General features: G+C 48.4%; 2 protein-coding genes across 3 annotated transcripts; one reads left to right on the top strand and one right to left on the bottom strand.

Moving 5' to 3' along the window:
- The first annotated feature begins 109 nt into the window (after window positions 1-109).
- Window positions 110-7,171, top strand: TAPBPL (TAP binding protein like). The gene is made up of 7 exons (XM_066261115.1): window positions 110-604; window positions 1,330-1,548; window positions 1,676-1,945; window positions 3,730-4,068; window positions 4,978-5,280; window positions 6,468-6,554; window positions 6,747-7,171. Exons 1-7 carry the CDS (start codon window positions 538-540, stop codon window positions 6,824-6,826), a joined length of 1,365 nt encoding a protein of 454 aa, XP_066117212.1. The 5' UTR covers window positions 110-537; the 3' UTR covers window positions 6,827-7,171.
- Window positions 7,172-8,012: 841 nt separating this feature from the next.
- On the bottom strand, window positions 8,013-15,125 carry VAMP1 (vesicle associated membrane protein 1). 2 transcript variants are annotated; one of them, XM_066261151.1, is made up of 5 exons: window positions 14,968-15,125; window positions 11,752-11,878; window positions 11,401-11,559; window positions 10,558-10,609; window positions 8,013-10,153 (listed from the first exon to the last, which is right to left on the bottom strand). In XM_066261151.1, coding segments are annotated over exons 1-5 (357 nt in total). In that variant the 5' UTR covers window positions 14,970-15,125; the 3' UTR covers window positions 8,013-10,136. The 2 variants fall into 2 exon arrangements, with proteins under 2 accessions (XP_066117248.1, XP_066117259.1); XM_066261162.1 differs by having other exon boundaries at window positions 8,013-8,601.
- Window positions 15,126-17,012: the final 1,887 nt, after the last annotated feature.

Genomic DNA, 17,012 nt, shown 5'->3' with positions numbered 1-17,012 from the left:
TGTCTGAAATTCCTATCTCTAACACAGGCCACACCCAGCCGCATCTCCCATCGGGATCCGAGGGAGGAGCTTCCTCTCCCGCAGACTCGTGTTGGGGCCTGCCCAGCGGGGGAGGAGGGAGAGGAGGTGTGGTAGCCACAGAAAATTATGAAAGGTCCCAGTCCATGGGGGTTCCTGCTTCCAGCTTTGGTCTCTCCCTTCCTCCCCCCACATCTCTACTTTCTTGGGACTGCTGGGGAGCAAAAGGGTGCATGCAGTGAACTCAGGTGTTGACTTACCAGAGGATTACTGGGGAGGAAGGGGGTTTGGAAAGGAGAACAGTGAACAGAACTCTGCCACCAGCAAGAAATGGCTTCACCCAGAGGCAAAGGCAGCCACCGCGCGGCTTCCTCAAAGTGAAAGTGAAAGGGGACAGAAGAGAAACCCACTCGCTGTTGGCCACGACGGGGTGTTCCGAGAGACCCCTCTTCCCCAGCTGGGGCCTTGCAAGCAGGGAAGCCGTGGAGAAGGGCAGCGGAGGGCCTGACAGCGGCCCCCATGGGCACAGGGGGGTGGTGCCTGCTGCTGTGCTTGGCTCTGTCCGGAGCAGGAGCCACCGATACTGGTGAGTGGGGGGCAGAGTTGGGCCAGATAGCACCCCTTCCTGATTTTAGAAAGAGAAAGGAACCAATGCCTTCTAAGCCCAACAGGAAAAAGGCTCCGTGGCTGACAAAGGAACTACTTGTGTTGGCCAGAGGCTGAGAACGGTGGGGGAAAGGCCAAATGAAGAAGGGCCTTCACAGTAAATGTGGTGAGGTCGCTGTCCTACGGGAGAGGGGACTCCTTCAGAAGCGAAAGGGTTCCCCTGCCAGGAAACCACTAGGCAGGTAACCCTGGAGGCGGGAGAGGGGAAGGCCAGGTTATGGTACCAAGCAGAGCAGACCTGTGGGCTGGCTTGGTAATTGAGAAGATGGTTGCCAACACCCCTGGGCAGCACAAAGGTCCTGTCTTCTCTCCCAATGGCAAGGTTGCTCATTTGTCTGCTTTTGCTGAGAATTCCTTTACTTTTAGGTAGTTTCTCATTCAATGGCTAGAAATAAAGGTAAAAACAAAAACCCATCTGAGCAAGGCAAATCTGACTAGAAGTAATTCATGCCAAGAAGTATGTAGCTGAAGTGGCAGGTGCTTCCCAGAAAGCTGGTTTGGGGGATGACAAGAGGGACACAGAGAGCTAGGACTTCAAGAGACAACTTCTACCCTTGATGACTCCATAGTCGGGGACAGGGAGTGAGTACAGAAATAACTTTCTGGGCAGAAGGGTGCAGCTTCAGCCCAGTCTTTTCCCTGCAGCGGAAAGGCAGTGGCGGGCAGTGGACGTGGTCTTGGACTGCTTCTTGGTGGAGGAAGGCAAGCACCATGGGGGCTTTGCCAGCAATAAGAACATGGTGAAGGCCTTGCTAGTGCTGAGGCAGGTGCCAGTGCTGGATGATGGCTCCTTGGAAGGCTTCACCGATTTCCAAGTGAGCACACTGGCTAAAGACAACCCACCTGTTACCTTTGAGGCCTCAGGTAAGAGCCTCCAGCATTCCCAGTCCTTCTGGGTTCCCCTCACTGGGAGAGCCCAGTTCTCAGCACACCACCCACATCTGTTTTCCATGTTCTCAACCCAATCCAACCTCTGTGCACTTTTCCCCAGTGAATCTGGTACAGATTCCCCACGCAGAGGCCTTGCTCCACGCTGACTGCAGCGAGAAGGAGGTGACCTGTGAGATCTCCCGCTATTTTCTCCAGGCCACACAGGCCCATGTTGCGACAGCAGCTTGGTTCATCACCAACATGCAGGTGTCTGGAGGGGGACCCAGTGTCTCCATAGTGATGAAGACTCTCGGGGACGCTGAGAATGGAGCTGTCCTGCACCCCATGCTGAACCTACCCTTGAGCCCCCAGGGGACTGTGCTGACAGCAGGTAAGAAACTGAAGAATGGCAGAAAGTTGTGTTTGTTTGTTTTTTAAGTGGTCAGAGATGGAAGGATAAAAGGAAAGGAACAAGTCCACCTCCATCCACATTGGTCACCTGAGGGTGTCCCCTCAACCTTATTCCTTCCTTCTGAAAGACCCAAAGTGGGGATAATTTTCTCCTGTGTTTCCTGAGGAAATAAGACATGTGATGCTCTACCCACATATGCTGTTCATAGTAGTTATACTGGGCCAAGCAGCAGTGTTCTCCCAGTGAAAAGCCAGCCTAGTCTGGGGTTTGACTAGAGTAAAGAACAGGGATATAGAATTTGTTCATTATTCCTTATTAAAACCCAGTTCTTGCCCTTTGCAACGCTGCACACTCCAGAGGGCACAGGAAATTGAGAACACGATGATAGGTTTCTTGAGAGGTCTTCAACTCCAGTATTTTACCTCCAAAAAGAGACAACCAAGTCCAAAGATTAGGGAACTACCCACCATCCTCAGAAAGCCCCAGAACACTTGACCTTTCTGTGGTCCAACCTACATGTATCCTGCTACCTCAGAAAAGAGGGGTCTTCATGTCTGTCTAGTGTAAACCACAGTCCTGGTATAGTTAGATATTCCCTTTTTATTTGGGGATATTTTAAACCTACAAAAGGTAAATAATATAATGAACACCTGTGTATCATTCACCTAGATCCACCAATTAACGTTTGCCACATTCTCTCTATAGATAAATATACCCTGAACTAAATGAAAGTTGCAGAAATCTCAACACTTCACCCCAAATACTGTCATGTAGAGCATGTGGTTTATAGCATTCGGTTTATAACCAAAGACAAGGATATTCTCCTTTATAATCACAGAACTATCACCTCAGCAAACCAAGGTGGGGACAGTAAATCATGGCACAGACAATAGGGGGTGCAGCACGTAGAGAACTTAAGAGTGTATCTGCCAAAGCAGTCTGTTCCCATCCTCCTCTACCAACTGCTTGCTACCCCACTAAGCCTCATACTTAAGTATCAATATTTTAAAACTGAAACAATGATACTGTCAAGTATAAAGTCCAAAATTCAAACTTCTCCAATTGCCCCAATAATGTTCTTTATAGCTTTGTGTTTTGTTTTTGTCTTTTTTTTTTTTTTAAGTCCAGGATTCAAACAAGGATCATGCATTGCATTTAGTAGTCAAGTGCCTTTGACCTCCTTTACTCCACAAGGGTCTTTCATAGCCCTGAGGTTTTTCAAGAGCCCAGGGCATTCTCTTGCAGCATATCCCACCATTTGGATTCATCTGATTGTTCTCATTAGATTTAGATTCAGCATGTCTGACACAAATACTACTATTGTGTGCTTTTAAAACACATTCCTACTTAGTCTTCACAGCAGCCTTGCCTTTGGAAGGTGAGTTTGGCAACACTAAGTGACCTGTCCAAGATCTCAGAGCTATTACATGGAAGAGTCAGGGTTCCGAAATTTTTCTGCTGCTCCAGTGGTTCTTACCCAAGAGTCAACAGTAACCCATAATTTTGCATGTGTAGTTTCCTGGTGAGAGGTCCATAGCTTTCATCAGATTATCTGGGGTGACTCCAGAATAGGGAAGATTACCACATGCGCCATGCTGCCTTTCCAGAGCCCCATGTCTTTGTGGTTCCATCTGATGGGAAATGAGCTCAACTGGCTTCACAGTCCAGGAAAGGAAGCAGAGCAGACATACGCCCACAGCTCAGAGGTCAGGTGGTCTCAAGAGGAAGCTGTCCACCCATCCTCCTTCTTTCTCTCACCACAGTGGAGTTCCAGGTGACAACACATACCCCATCCCTGAATTTCCCGCTGGGGTCCTCAGCCTCCCTGTACTGCAGCTTCTCCATGGCGCCAGGCTTGGACCTCACCAGAGTGGAGTGGCGGCTGCAGCACAAGGGCAGCGGCCAGCTGGTATACAGCTGGGACATGGGGCAGGGGCAAGCCAAGCGAGAGGGTGCTACCCTGGAGCCTGAGCAGGTCCTCATGGCCGGGGACGCCTCCCTCAACCTACCTAACGTCACAGTGAAGGACGAGGGGGCCTATATTTGCCAGATCACCACCCCCCTGTACCAAGCTCAACAAATCATCCAGGTCCACATCCAAGGTAAGGCCAGAATTCATTTGTCCGGGGGAGAGGGAAAGGGATAGGCTTATTGGGAGTGTTATCCAGAGTGGAATCCAAATACAAGGGCACTTTCTGAGAGGAAGACTGCATCCCCACAGCCTAACTGCTATCTCCTTCCTAGAAGCACAGATGCATCAGATTGTCTCCTGTCACACTCCAAGATAACTTCCCAGTTCAGGATCCAGCTGCCCTGCCCTGGCTGGCTGCCTCCAATCCCACATCCTAAAGGAGCAGCAGCAAAACATGAAGGGCAGTGGGAGTGGTCCTGAGCGAGAGAAGGATTTCATCACTGATACCCTTTATTTTTATTTATTTACTTATTTATTTATTTTTTACAGAGACAGAGGGAGAGTCAGAGAGAGGGACAGGGACAGACAGACAGGAATGGAGAGATGAGAAGCATCAATCATCAGTTTTTCGTTGCACATTGCAACACCTTAGTTGTTTATTGATTGCTTTCTCATATGTGCCTTGACCGCGGGCCTTCAGCAGACCGAGTAACCCCTTGCTCGAGCCAGCAACCTTTTGGGTCCAAGCTGGTGAGCTTTTTTTGCTCAAACCAGATGAGCCCGCGCTCAAGCTGGCGACCTAGGGGTCTCAAACCTGGGTCCTTGGCATCCCAGTCCGACGCTCTATCCATTGCGCCACTGCCTGGTCGGGCACTGATACACCCTTTAAAATCACTGGTTTATCGTGGTAAGAAGCAAGCCAACCGTTAGTTGGTTTTACTGTTGTTTTTCAGTTACCTGCATCCAGGATGGACTCATCTACCCCTTGGCACTCCACTGACAATGAAACTTCAGCCTCCACAACCTAGCTCCCTCTTTGTAGGAAGAAGCTTTAGGCTTCCATTGATCCCTCTGGAATCTTACTCATTATTTCTTCCAGCTGCTCCGAAAGTACGACTGAGCTTGGCAAATAAAGCTCTGCCACCCACCCTCATCTGCAACATTGTTGGCTATTATCCTCTGGATGTGACTGTGACATGGACCCGAGAGGAGCTGGGTGGAGCCCCAGTCCCAGTCTCTGATGCCTCCTACTCCAGCCTCCGGCAAAGCCCAGAGGGCACCTACAGCATCTCCTCCTCCCTGACAGCAGAACCTGGCTCTGCAGGTGCCACTTACACCTGTCAGGTCACCCACGTCTCTTTGGATGAGCCCATTGAGGCCAGTGCCTGGGCTGCCCCACCAGGTACTACAGTGCCCTCCTCTCCCCACCTCTATCCTGGGCTCATCTTTGGTCTTGTGCTGCTTCCACCACACTTTGTTCATAGCCCCAGCTTTTTCTTTCCCACGGTAGCAGCCTCTCTAGCTGCCTCCACACATCCTGAGACTTTGGGACACCCCAGGTGCAGGGGACCAGGAAATGTGCTGGAGCTCAAGGTTGAATAATTCCTGATCCTGCCCTTGAGGAGCTTAGTCCAGTGGGAGGGACCGACCAGGCAGGCAGGGAAGATGACCTGGGAAGAGGGAGGACAATGCATGCAAACCAAGTTAGCTAGCTCAAAGGGGAAGGAAACACCGGGACAAAAAGAACAGCACGTGTGAAGGCCAAATATAAAGCAGCCTAGAGAGGATTTGGGGAAGTGCACAGCTAGAGCCAAGGGTGTGTGGGGAAAAGGGAAAAGTGGCCTAAAGCTTGAGAGGTAATTATACTCATTGAGCATTTAGAGCATTTACATGAATCAAGCACTATACTAAACACCTAGATGTAAGATCACGTATATTGCCATGACTCCCAATGTACAAATGAGTGAACTGGCACTTACAGTTGTTAAGTACTTTGCCCAAGGTCACCTACCTAGTAAATGGTAAAAGACAAAACATGAGACACAGGCAGCCTGATCACCCTAGAGCCTCAAACCCGCCACCACTACCAATGGGCCGACTCCAGTGGGCCTTCCAGCTGGAATTCCACCCTGAAGCCACTGAATGGTATTGAAAGGTTTTAAACAGGAAAGAATCAGTACCTAGAATGCAAACATCCAGGAGCACAGGGCATTAGTATTTGGTGCCTCACTAGACGGCAAGCTTCCTCAAAACTGGGGTTTTGTCTCAGCTCACATCACCTCTCAGCTATTTATAAAATTCTAGTTTAACTGTCAACAACTATCTAACCTAAATTTCTCTTGCAAAGCGATAAAAAAATGGTGTCCTGAGGTGGAAACAGTAGAGAATTCTGTGTGAAGTAACACACAAGCATCCAACAACCCTGAGCAAATACGAATGCTACTGTTACCCAGGTTCCTGGGTGAGAGCAGAACACTTGACATGAGCTCCTCAGCCAGGGGACTCACACACACACCTTTCCCTGCTGCTGGCGCGGCTCAGAGCTGATTCCAGCCCATTGATTCTGGCCCACACTCTTCTCACCTACAGGGCAGAGAACTACAGCCTTGGGAGTCCTTTTTGCCAGCAGCCTCTTCCTTCTTGCACTGCTGTACCTGGGGTTTCAGAGATGGCAAGGTAAGAGCCCTGCTGCCCTCAGCTCGGTCCCTGGCCTACCCCTCTCAGAGACCAGCCTCTGCTAACCACCTCCCCACCCAGACTAGGGAGGAAGCCCAATCATCACTAATTCCAGCTAGCCCCAACTCCAGCCCCTCAGCTTTTGGTGTTACCCCAGCTGAAACCAACCTCATCCCTCTTGTTCTCTCCCAGCTACCTCACACAAGGTCTGCCAAGACTCCAGGACCCTCTGGGTAGCCACTCTCCTGCCTCAGAGTAAAAAGAAAGAGTAGTTCCGTTCTCCCAGGAGGACTCTGAGCCAAGGCCCAGAGCTCAAAAAGATCCCAAGAAAAGCATGAAGAAAGCACCGATTACGGAGGCTCTGGCTCTGGTTCTGAATATGTGCAAGACTCTGCCTTCTGTCATTGTGCCACAGAGAAAACATGGAGGCGAGAGGGCAGCAAGAAAACAGTGTCTGGATAGAGGTTAACACAAGAGCCACATTTGAGGTGCGGTGGTAGGAAAAGAAAATGGGAAGAAATTAAGGGGAAATGCCCAGTGGAGCAAAGGGATGAGGGTGGGGCCGCCACACACAACTACTGAACTCTGTCCAAATAAAAGCCTCTTGTGTCCTTGGAGGCAACGCTTTTCTACTTTCCTGTCTTTCCTTATGCTGGGCCCAGCTGAGCTGTGTCCCCAAGCCTAGCTGCAAAGTGTTCAAGGTGTGAAACAAAGGCCGCCCTAGGGATCCATCTTAGTTGCTCTGTGTAACCTGGAGCTGTAATTAAGGGTCTGCTCCTTTGGACAGCTGTTGGGTATTTCAGGGTACCTACAAACTCCTCACTCCCTCAGCTGCAAGGGAGAGATTTCTCTTTTTTGTCATTTCTAACATCTGCCTGTTCAGTACAGTGGAACTCAGCACAAGGGAATGAGGTAGAGAGGAAAACTGAGACGGCCTGCAGTTTTTGCTATGTGAAGATTGTCTTTCAACTTCCTGCTGTCACTTCCTCTCACTAGCACCTGGAAGAGCCGGGCTGCTTGACAGAAAAGCTGAGAGCCGAGACCACTTCCTTCGCCGACACAGATTTTTTTTTTTTTCAAAAATATATTTTTTATTTTTATTTATTTTTTATTCATTTTAGAGAGGAGAGAGAAAGGGAGAGAGAAAGATAGAGAGGGAGAGAGAGAAGAGAGAGACAGAGAGAGAAGGTGGGGAGGAGATGGAAGCATCAACTCCCATATGTGCCTTGACCAGGCAAGCCCAGGGTTTCGAACTGGCGACCTCAGCATTTCCAGGTCGACACTTTATCCACTGCGCCACCACAGGTCAGGCCCGACACAGATTTTTAATCTCAAGAAGACCAATACATATAAGCCAGCCCTTCCGGCCTAAAGCAACATCAGACTACTAGAAAGAAACAACACTTCCCCCCTCCCCACTCCTTAGTTACTCCAACCCAAACAACAACCAAGTCAGTCTAGTGGTAGGAACTTGTATATTTTTTGCCCTTGTTCAGAGTACATGAAATTGTTAAATATGCCACATGCCTTTAAAGTACAATTGTTATTCTATACAAGTGTGAGACAGGCTAGGAAAAACAGATGAAGAGGTGATGACACACGCAGTGGAAACCCCACATCGTCTCAAGGCAAACTGAAGGGGATGTGGGAAGCTCGGCTTCATTTGACTGCAAAGTCCCAGGGTTTAGTTGCATACTTGCTCATGCACATGGGTGGTAAGAGGGAAGGGGGACAGCAAAGACACTAAAGAGGGCACGAGGCGGGATGAGAAAGAAAGTAGAAGGGCTAACATCTCCAAAAGAACAAAGCCAACTATATCTGGTGAGCCTCAAAGGAACAGAACCCAGGAAAGAATTCCTGTGACAGGGATGAGTGGACTAAGAGGGTGAATTTGCTCCAGGCTTGGGACACATCGAGGACAGTGGTGGTTCTTCTCCGGCGGTGAACCTCTGCATTAGGCAAAGAGGAGCCCAGAGGAGTGGAGACCTCCGAGGGGAATCGTTGGGATGGTACACTGACTGCTTTCCTCCAGCTCTTCAGTCCCACCCTGGGGCAGGACGAAGGGGACGTGGGACATGAGGGTGAAGGGACAGGAAGGATGGTTTTGAGCAATGAAATGCTGCTGCATGGAAAGTGAGCACCTAGACCCAGCCCAGCCTGGCCTCAGCCTCTCCTCCTTGTGGATCAGAGGACAGAAGGAATACAGAACCATGGTGTTTCCCCTTCTGTTCCCAGACTGCGTGCCTCTCCTCACACCTGGGTCTATCCCACTCAGTACCCCACCCTGAGGCCCAGGATAGGCTGAGGAGCTCCCACTGCCTGTACCCACAAACCATGCGAAGAAAAGGAAAGGAAGCAAAATTCAGATGTGTACATGTGGTTTAGAAGGGGAGTATACTGCAAGAACAGGAAGGTGGCTCTATAGAGGGCCCCATGATAGCACAGACTGTCTATAGACTGTCCCACCTCCCACCCCAAGACTGAGTTGGTAGGTACACTGGACTTCCCAAATACTCAGAATCAGCCGGGCCCCAGAAAGGACATCATGCCTCATCTGTCTTTGGCAAGTATGTGGGGGGGGTGGAGGAAGGAAGTCCCTGAAAGTCCAAGGACCCTCACACTCCTTGATCAACAGGAAGGGAGGAGCAGGACCCTCCTTAACAAGAGAACAATAAGTGGGTTCCTCTGAGCTTGTTATCTTCAAATTAGGCCCTTTACTCACTGCTTCTAACTAATAAGCATTCTCTTTTTATCTATGCCAACAATTAAAACTAACCGAGAGTCCCAAACTATGACTATATGAAAATATTTGATGCTCTCACGAACAGTACAGAACGGTGCAGAAAATGTGGACAAGACACAGCCCTTTCCAGTTATGAGCTATGGGACTGCTCCTAGGATGGCAATGAAAGTTCTGATATTTTCACAATTAATATGTGTTCTCCAGGTCTCTAGAGAACAAAGTAAAAAGGCCTTAAGGTCCCTGAAGACGTAGAAAATCTTGGACTAATGGATTAGAAATAACTGCAAAAAACCCAGGTTTTACTATCTAAGAGGGTATTGCACCAGGACCAAGCTGGACTTTGGGCCCACCCAGGATCCTCTTCAGGCCTGGAATAGGAGAAGAGCTCCAAGTGACCACAGCTGCCCTGAGTGAGCCACCATTTTTGCAGGTATTCATGGCTTCATCCTGCCAGGGTACTGACTTTTCCTGGAGACACCATGGGCACTGATACCCTTCTCCCCCAATCTTGGCCCTTTCTTGGGCATATCACTTCAGCTGTGCCCCGTCCCCTTCCCTTGGCCTCCAACCCTCTTTGGCTTTGAAGGAATTTGCGAGTATATAAGAAGCAGCTGGGGAGGAGGTGCCAGCTGTTGCTCTTCAGGTAGACTGCGTCACAAGCAGCATTCCTAATGTGGAGGGACTCGGTGCAAATGAAAGCAATGGAAAAGGGGGAATGGGCAATAGAGAAGCCTGGGCTGGGAGTGAGGAAGGGAGATAGGGAAGTTTGTTGAGAGAGCAAACAAGGAAGAAACATGAGTTTGGATGGCAATGGAGAAGAGGGAAGGAGTGGCACATTCTCAAGTGAAAAAGTAGACTGGACACAGGAATCAGGAAGTCCAAGATGGAAAAGAGAGAGAGACAGGAGAAAATAAGAGGACAAATTACATCAAGTTTCCAGACAGTCAAGTCTTTCAGTTGTAGGTGTTCCATCCCCACGTCTCCCTCTGACCCAAGATAGAACAGCACAGCCCCACTTCCTCAGAACAGGAGGGACATCTTCCCTCAATACCGTGCAGAGGGAATCCTTGTCCATCAAGGAAGTCCTCTGTCTTTGCCCCTCCGCCCTCCCGAACCAGGTGATGATCCCACAACAGTGATCTCCATACCTCAGGCAGAGCAGCCCCACTCCCCTGGCCAGCAGGCAGGCAGGCAGGTCTGGGAGAAGATTCCAGGACCTTCCCACCTCTTCACCCCACCAGTCCTCTGAGCGATACTTACTTACAATAATTACCACGACGATGGCACAGATAACTCCCAGCATGATCATCATCTGAGGAAACATTGACAAAAAAATGGGTGCATGGACTTGGGAAAGGAAGAAAGGAGCCAGGCCTAGAGATATGAGAACTTGCTCTGGCACTGGGACAGTGCAAGAAACCACGCATCACCTAGGAGGTCAGCAGGCCTCTTAGGAAGAGCCCAGCCTCATGCTCCTCCTCAAACAATTACTCCTGCACCACCACAGCTGAAGCTCCTCAGAGACATCAGAGCTTTGCTGCTTGCCGTTTTTTTTCTTAGTTCCTGTTGCTTTGAAAGAAACTGTAATGGAGGTGCAGACTTTGGATCTCTAGTCAATTGGTTCATTGGTCATTGTAAAGTGTTCAGCTCACTCCTAAAAGCTACAGGTATTTAAATATACTGCTCACAAAAATTAGGGGATATTTTATCGCTTCATATTCATTTTGAAATATCGCTTAATTTTTGTGAGCAGTTTATATATCTAGTCCAGTCACTGTGTTGATGTTGGGTCTGTCTGAACAAAGGCCAGGTGAGAGTATTTCTAGGGGTCCTTTTGTGGGGGAAAGCAGCTTGACTAACCATTTCCAAACACCTCAGGGTATCAGTGGCTCCCAGTTAGTGGGTCTGAATACTCTAGCCTACCCTGGTGGCCAATTCTGGGTAATGCAGCTCAAGGAGGCTTCCAAGACTTCTCCCATGAAGAGTCATGCAGGGCTAAGTTACTGCACCACTAAAGGGAAGGAATGTAGAACCTGAGGGTTTTCTTGCCTTCTGTGAGTTGTGGCCCAGGAGAAAGAAGGGGGAAAGGATAAGAAAATTCACCTTGCAGTTTTTCCACCAATACTTATTCTTTAGCTTAGCAGCACTGCTCTCAAACCGTGAGGCTCCCAACTGCAAGGCGTCAGCTCGGTCATCCAGCTCTGACAGTATCTCGTCCCTCTTTAGGACCTTATCCACATTCACCCGCATGATGTCAACCACCTGTCGGGGGACACAGAAACAAAGCTACTAAGTTCCCCACTAGAGACAGGGGAAAGAATAACGACCATGGGATAATGGGTTTGTCCTGTGTAACAGACGAAAGCCTTGCCTCCCAAAGCCTTTAGCTATCCCTTTATAAAAAAGAAAAGTTTCTATAATTTAGAAACTCTCAGAGAAGAACTCTCCACTCACCTCATCTACTTGTGCCTGGGTTTGCTGTAGTCGTCTGTTACTGCTTGTATTAGGAGAAGAGGCAGGGGGACCCCCACCTGGGGCAGTCCCTTCTGCCCCTTCAGTGGGTGACTGAGCTGGAGCAGACCTGAGGAGAGAAGCGGACAGAGTATACAAAGTACCCAACAAGAAAGGAATCACGTACATCCTCACCCACACCACCAAATTCATGGCACTTAGGTGACTATGTGCAATTAGAAGGGGTTCTAGTTCCTTGGCAAATACCAAGTACGGAGATGCAGCACAGTGACAAGAAGCAAAAGATGAAAGATCCTGTAACAACATTTAGATGGGGTTTACGGACATCTAGGGTGGCATAATCTTATTTGGGCTACCCTCGGACCCAAACTCAAACACATCCTCTGACACAATGGTTACAATGACCAATGTGCCAGCTTTGACCTACATGGCATTTTCCTGACTGTCAGAAACCTTTCATATGAAGTCAAACTGGAAACTTCAAACCCAAGTTAGAAGAAATTTGTACAAAAGACTAAACCCTCAGGACAAGCCTATAGACCAAATGGCTCTTTTTTGCAAGGCCTAAATCTAAACAGAAAGAGCAAGCTGAAAGACTCTGCTTAAGGGGATCCACTTCCTGCTTATGTTTTCATACAATAATCAGTAAATTGGGGCTGCTGTAAGGACAACTTGGAGAATCACCAAAGGCATGGTGTCTGTAGGTGGGGTGAGTTAGGACAGTCTGTTCCCTTTGTTTTTTGGCAGAGAATATGAAGGTTTCACTTAGATACAACTGGGGCCTAAATCAATTATGTTAATTATGAAACTGTGCCAAGACCATGGACAGGAGCCAAAAATAAGGGTAGCAAGCCTCAATGTACATACATCATGGACATTCTGTCCCTTCCTTTTCTAGATTTGGCAACAATCTTAAGAGACTACCCTAGTTCTTCATGTCCCAAGAGAAATCTTGGTTTGCACTACTACATAGTGACTGTTCTCTTTCCTTTAGCCTTAGAAGGGACCTAGAATGAGGAATTCAAGATAAATTCCTTATGTCCCAACATATGGAAGCCAAAATCACTTCCTAAAGTATTCCCAGAATTCTAACCTAAAGCATGAGATTTTATCTCCCAAGGAAGAATTGCCCCCAGCCCCCAGAAGGAGGGAGATCTCTCAAATTTGATGGAGAATAGAAACTACAATAAGAACTCCTCAAACAGAAGCCAAATCTCACATAACATACCTCATAGGAACAGCCTAAGAATAAATGATCTGGGGATTAAACCATCACAAAGACACCACAAAGGAAATGCCTTGAGTACTCAATAGAACTAATACTCAGAAGTTCCTCCTCCCTACATGAATTTCCTCCAGTCTAAAAAGATAGAAAGTATTAAAAAGATAGAGAATAACGCTTCAGAGAGTCTATACTAGCAGATTACACCTGACTTATCCCCATTTAAGGAATCACTTTCTCATTTCTAAGGCACAAAGACGGCAAAGGAAAGATACAAAGCCATGGAAGCCCCAAGATTCTGGTACTACTACTGAACTAAGCAATCTAGCTCTCTGACTGAAGATGGAAAATTCAATGAGTAGGTAGAAGTCACTGTTCGGTCTTGGAAGCAGTCCAGAATGGTGGTACCAATGACAAGATTAAGGTCAGAGACTTCGTGATGCCCTTTTAGTCGTCACACTTTCTCCATCTCCTTCTGTTCATCCCACATGGGTGCTGCTACTGGGAACCAGTCAGCTGAGAAGGATCCTCCTTTCCAAAATGAAAACAAATGAATTCCTAGGACTTGGCCAAAATGCATAGAATGTAGAATGTCACATAGTTAAAACTGCAGAAATCAAACAGAGAAAAAGTGAAATGGTTATAAAGCATCTGAAGGGATCATTCCACTTACTATTTGTCGGGCATTGGAAACATTCAGCAGTAAAATATCCAGAACAGTTATAACCCTTATGTATTATAATTAAATCGTTTCCCTTTTTTTGTCTCTAGGAGACGCAACAGAAATCTATGTAGGACCAGGCCAGGCCTCCAGCCAATAATAAGAAAGAAAATTCTCTTAAAAATATTGTGGTCTCGCCTAACCAGGCGGTGACACGGTGGATAGAGCGTTGGACTAGGATGTGGAGGACCCAGGTTCAAGACCCCGAGGTCGCCAGTTTGAGTGCGAGCTCATCTGGTTTGAGCAAGGCTCACCAGCTTGAGCCCAAGGTCGCTGGCTTGAGCAACAAGTCACTCGGTCTGCTGTAGCCCCCCTGGTCAAGGCACATATGAGAAAGCAATCAATGAACAACTAAGGAACTGCAATGAATAATTGATGTTTCTCATCTCTCTCCCTTCCTGTCTATCCCTATCTGTCCCTCTGTCTGACTCTCTCTGTCTCTCCCACAAGAAAAAAAAAATATTGTGGTCTTGACAGAAAAGTACTTCATTTGTCTAGTCATGGTTTTCCCTCAGAATCTTAGGTTAGGGACAATGTTAAAGATGGTCAGAAACTAAATTTAACGTGTTGGGAGAAGGTGGGGATCCCCAGCTCTATTTTTCTTTAAAATATTTGGCTCATATTCAATGACAGGAAAACACCTTAGGGTGGCCTTGGGATGAATGGCTGCTTGGAATCACATGGCACTGCCCCCCTGAGTTTTTCTGAGCTGCTTGCTCACTTGGCCCCAGAGAACTGGCAGGTAAGTTTCTGGAGCTTTGTTCACCGCCAACGTGGGAAGGAGGTAACGTCACCATTGCGGTGAAGGGTACATAAAAATCTAAAGATTGCAGGGCAACCCGAGTTACCAACTGGCAGGTACACCCATGACTGTACTTCCAGAGGACCTAAGTACAGATTCAATCAGACGACAGTGAAGAGCCTCGAGCCCCCTACCCGGTGACTGCATGCCCCACCTTCGCCCTCTCTCGGAATCCACTAAACCGAGGCCAGAATGAGGCGCCCCTCAGGCCAGAAGAGAGGGTGGGACCCCCGAGCCACTGCCCCGCCCGCGGCGTGCTGGCTCTGGCTGCAGCAGGAGTGGAGTACTGCCCCCCTCCCTGGGGGTGGTCAGCTCTGGGGGCGGCGCGCGGAGGTGGTTCCCGGCGTCGCTGCAGAGGCTGCAATGCGCCATTTCCCGTCCAGCAGAGTAGTCTGGCACTGGGGGTGAGAGTTGGCGAGGAATGTCGAGACCCCCTCACTAGAGTCAACTCACATTTCTCTGACAAAGGGAAGGTCGGTCTCCTCTCTGGAGACTGCGGCGTCGAAACACTTGGCAAGTGGAACGTTGCGGCTGAAGTCTACGAACTCCCAAGCTCCTCGTCTAGTTGACTAGCTGGAGCTCCAGCTGCGGTGGAACTTACTGCAGTTACCGTGCGGGTCTCAGTCTTTATTAGTGCTGGCCACGCCCCTCCGATAAGGTTGACAATCCCACGGCCCAATCCACGCCCTGGACAGCGACAGTCCGGACGCGAAGCCTGAACAAGTTGGCCAATCAAAGTTCTTCTTTCATCCGGACTCCGGAAGGGAGGGGTTGTGAGACTCGTTCACTGACCATTACAACCATAGTTGGCTTATCTAAATAAGCGACGGGTCATTGCGGGAGTACGCTCCAGCCCTCTGGAGGGGGACTCCAAAGGTTTGAGTTCCAATCGATAAACAGTTTCTGAAGTCTGGGCCCGTCCAAGACCCCAGCGCCGGCGGCTCCAGCCAATCGTTCCGCTTCCGCCGACAGCCGCCCGCCGGTCGGGGTTCGCAGCGGCAAGGACTCTGCAGTCCTAGAGAAGGCGGTTGTTGGTCTGACTACGCACAGGCTGACACCCAGATCTGTCTGGGGTTCCATCCCACCTGCCTGCCTCTGCCAACTGTGAGGAGGCAAAATCCATCAAGGCTGAACGGCAGGTTTTCCGGCTCTAGTACCGGGCGCAGGGTTCCGTCTCACCAAAGCAGATACCGAGGCTTCGTCCATTCGTTTCCTTCAAAATTGCTAACGAGCTTCTCACGCAATATTCAAAATTGAACTTCCCGCCAAACTTGGTCTTCCTATCCTTCCCGGGGAGGTTACCACATCCACTTGGTTGCCCAAACCGGAAACCATCCTAGAATTCCTCCCTGTTCATTTTTACCCCTCTAATAATTCCCCAGGGTGAGTCGATTTTTCCTTCTTAATATTTCAAGAATTCTCTCCACTTGTCTCACTGTCCTACTTTATACTATTATCCGTTGTAAAACTCGCCATTATTTTAGTTCCCGCTAGGAAATAAGGGTAGCAAGTAAATTGACACAATGCTTTCTTACCACTTAGAAAATGTATATTTATTGAAAATGTAGATTTGTGTATAGATTTTTATATTTCACTTTCGTACATATGTGAAAAGGAAAATAGAAAAGAATAACATGGCAACAGTATGCCTAAAACTTCACATTCAGAGGCTGACTCTTATGATTCATTTTTTGGGGCTTTTTTTTTTTAAAGATTTTACTTATTCATGTTAGAGATAAGGGTGAAAGAGATGACTCATTTTTTTATTTGATTCAGTCTTAAATGTTCATGATTTTTTTTTTTTTTTTTTTTTTTTTTTTTTTTTTACAGAGGCAGAGATAGACAGGGACAGACAGACAGGAACGGAGAGAGATGAGAAGCATCAATCATCAGTTTCTCGTTGCGCGTTGCGACCTCACATGTGCCTTGACCGCGGGCCTTCAGCAGACCGAGTAACCCCCTGCTGGAGCCAGGGACCTTAGGTCTAAGCTGGTGAGCTCTTTGCTCAAGCCAGATGAGCCCGCGCTCAAGCTGGTGACCTCGGGGTCTCGAACCTGGGTCCTTCCGCATCCCAGTCCGACGCTCTATCCACTGCGCCACCACCTGGTCAGGCGGTGAGACATTTCTTAAGAGAGTATTCCTCTTCTGTCCTTGGAAGTTCCTTCCAAGCCTCAGACACTCATTTAACTAATAGTTATAGTAAAACATCCCAATTTATATGTTAAAATGAAAAAAAGGTGTTCTTTGAATTAAAGAAATAAAGTTATCTATTTCTAGTCATGCACTCCATTGTATCCATCCTCTAGGAACCACCAAGATAATCTATCCAAATGTCTTACCCTGCTTAAAACCATTAAACAATTGCTCTTAGAAACAATGTAGCCTGACCTGTGGGGGCACAGAGGATAGAGCTCAACCTGGGACACTGGGGTCCCAGGTTCAAAGCCCCAAGGTCGCTGACTTGAGCACAGGTTCATTGGCTTGAGTGTGGGGTCATT

Source organism: Saccopteryx bilineata, chromosome 1 (genome assembly GCF_036850765.1).
Source record: "Saccopteryx bilineata isolate mSacBil1 chromosome 1, mSacBil1_pri_phased_curated, whole genome shotgun sequence".
NCBI lineage: Eukaryota > Metazoa > Chordata > Mammalia > Chiroptera > Emballonuridae > Saccopteryx > Saccopteryx bilineata.
Note: the sequence above shows the minus strand (reverse complement) of the source record. Positions and strands in the feature narration are given on the sequence as shown.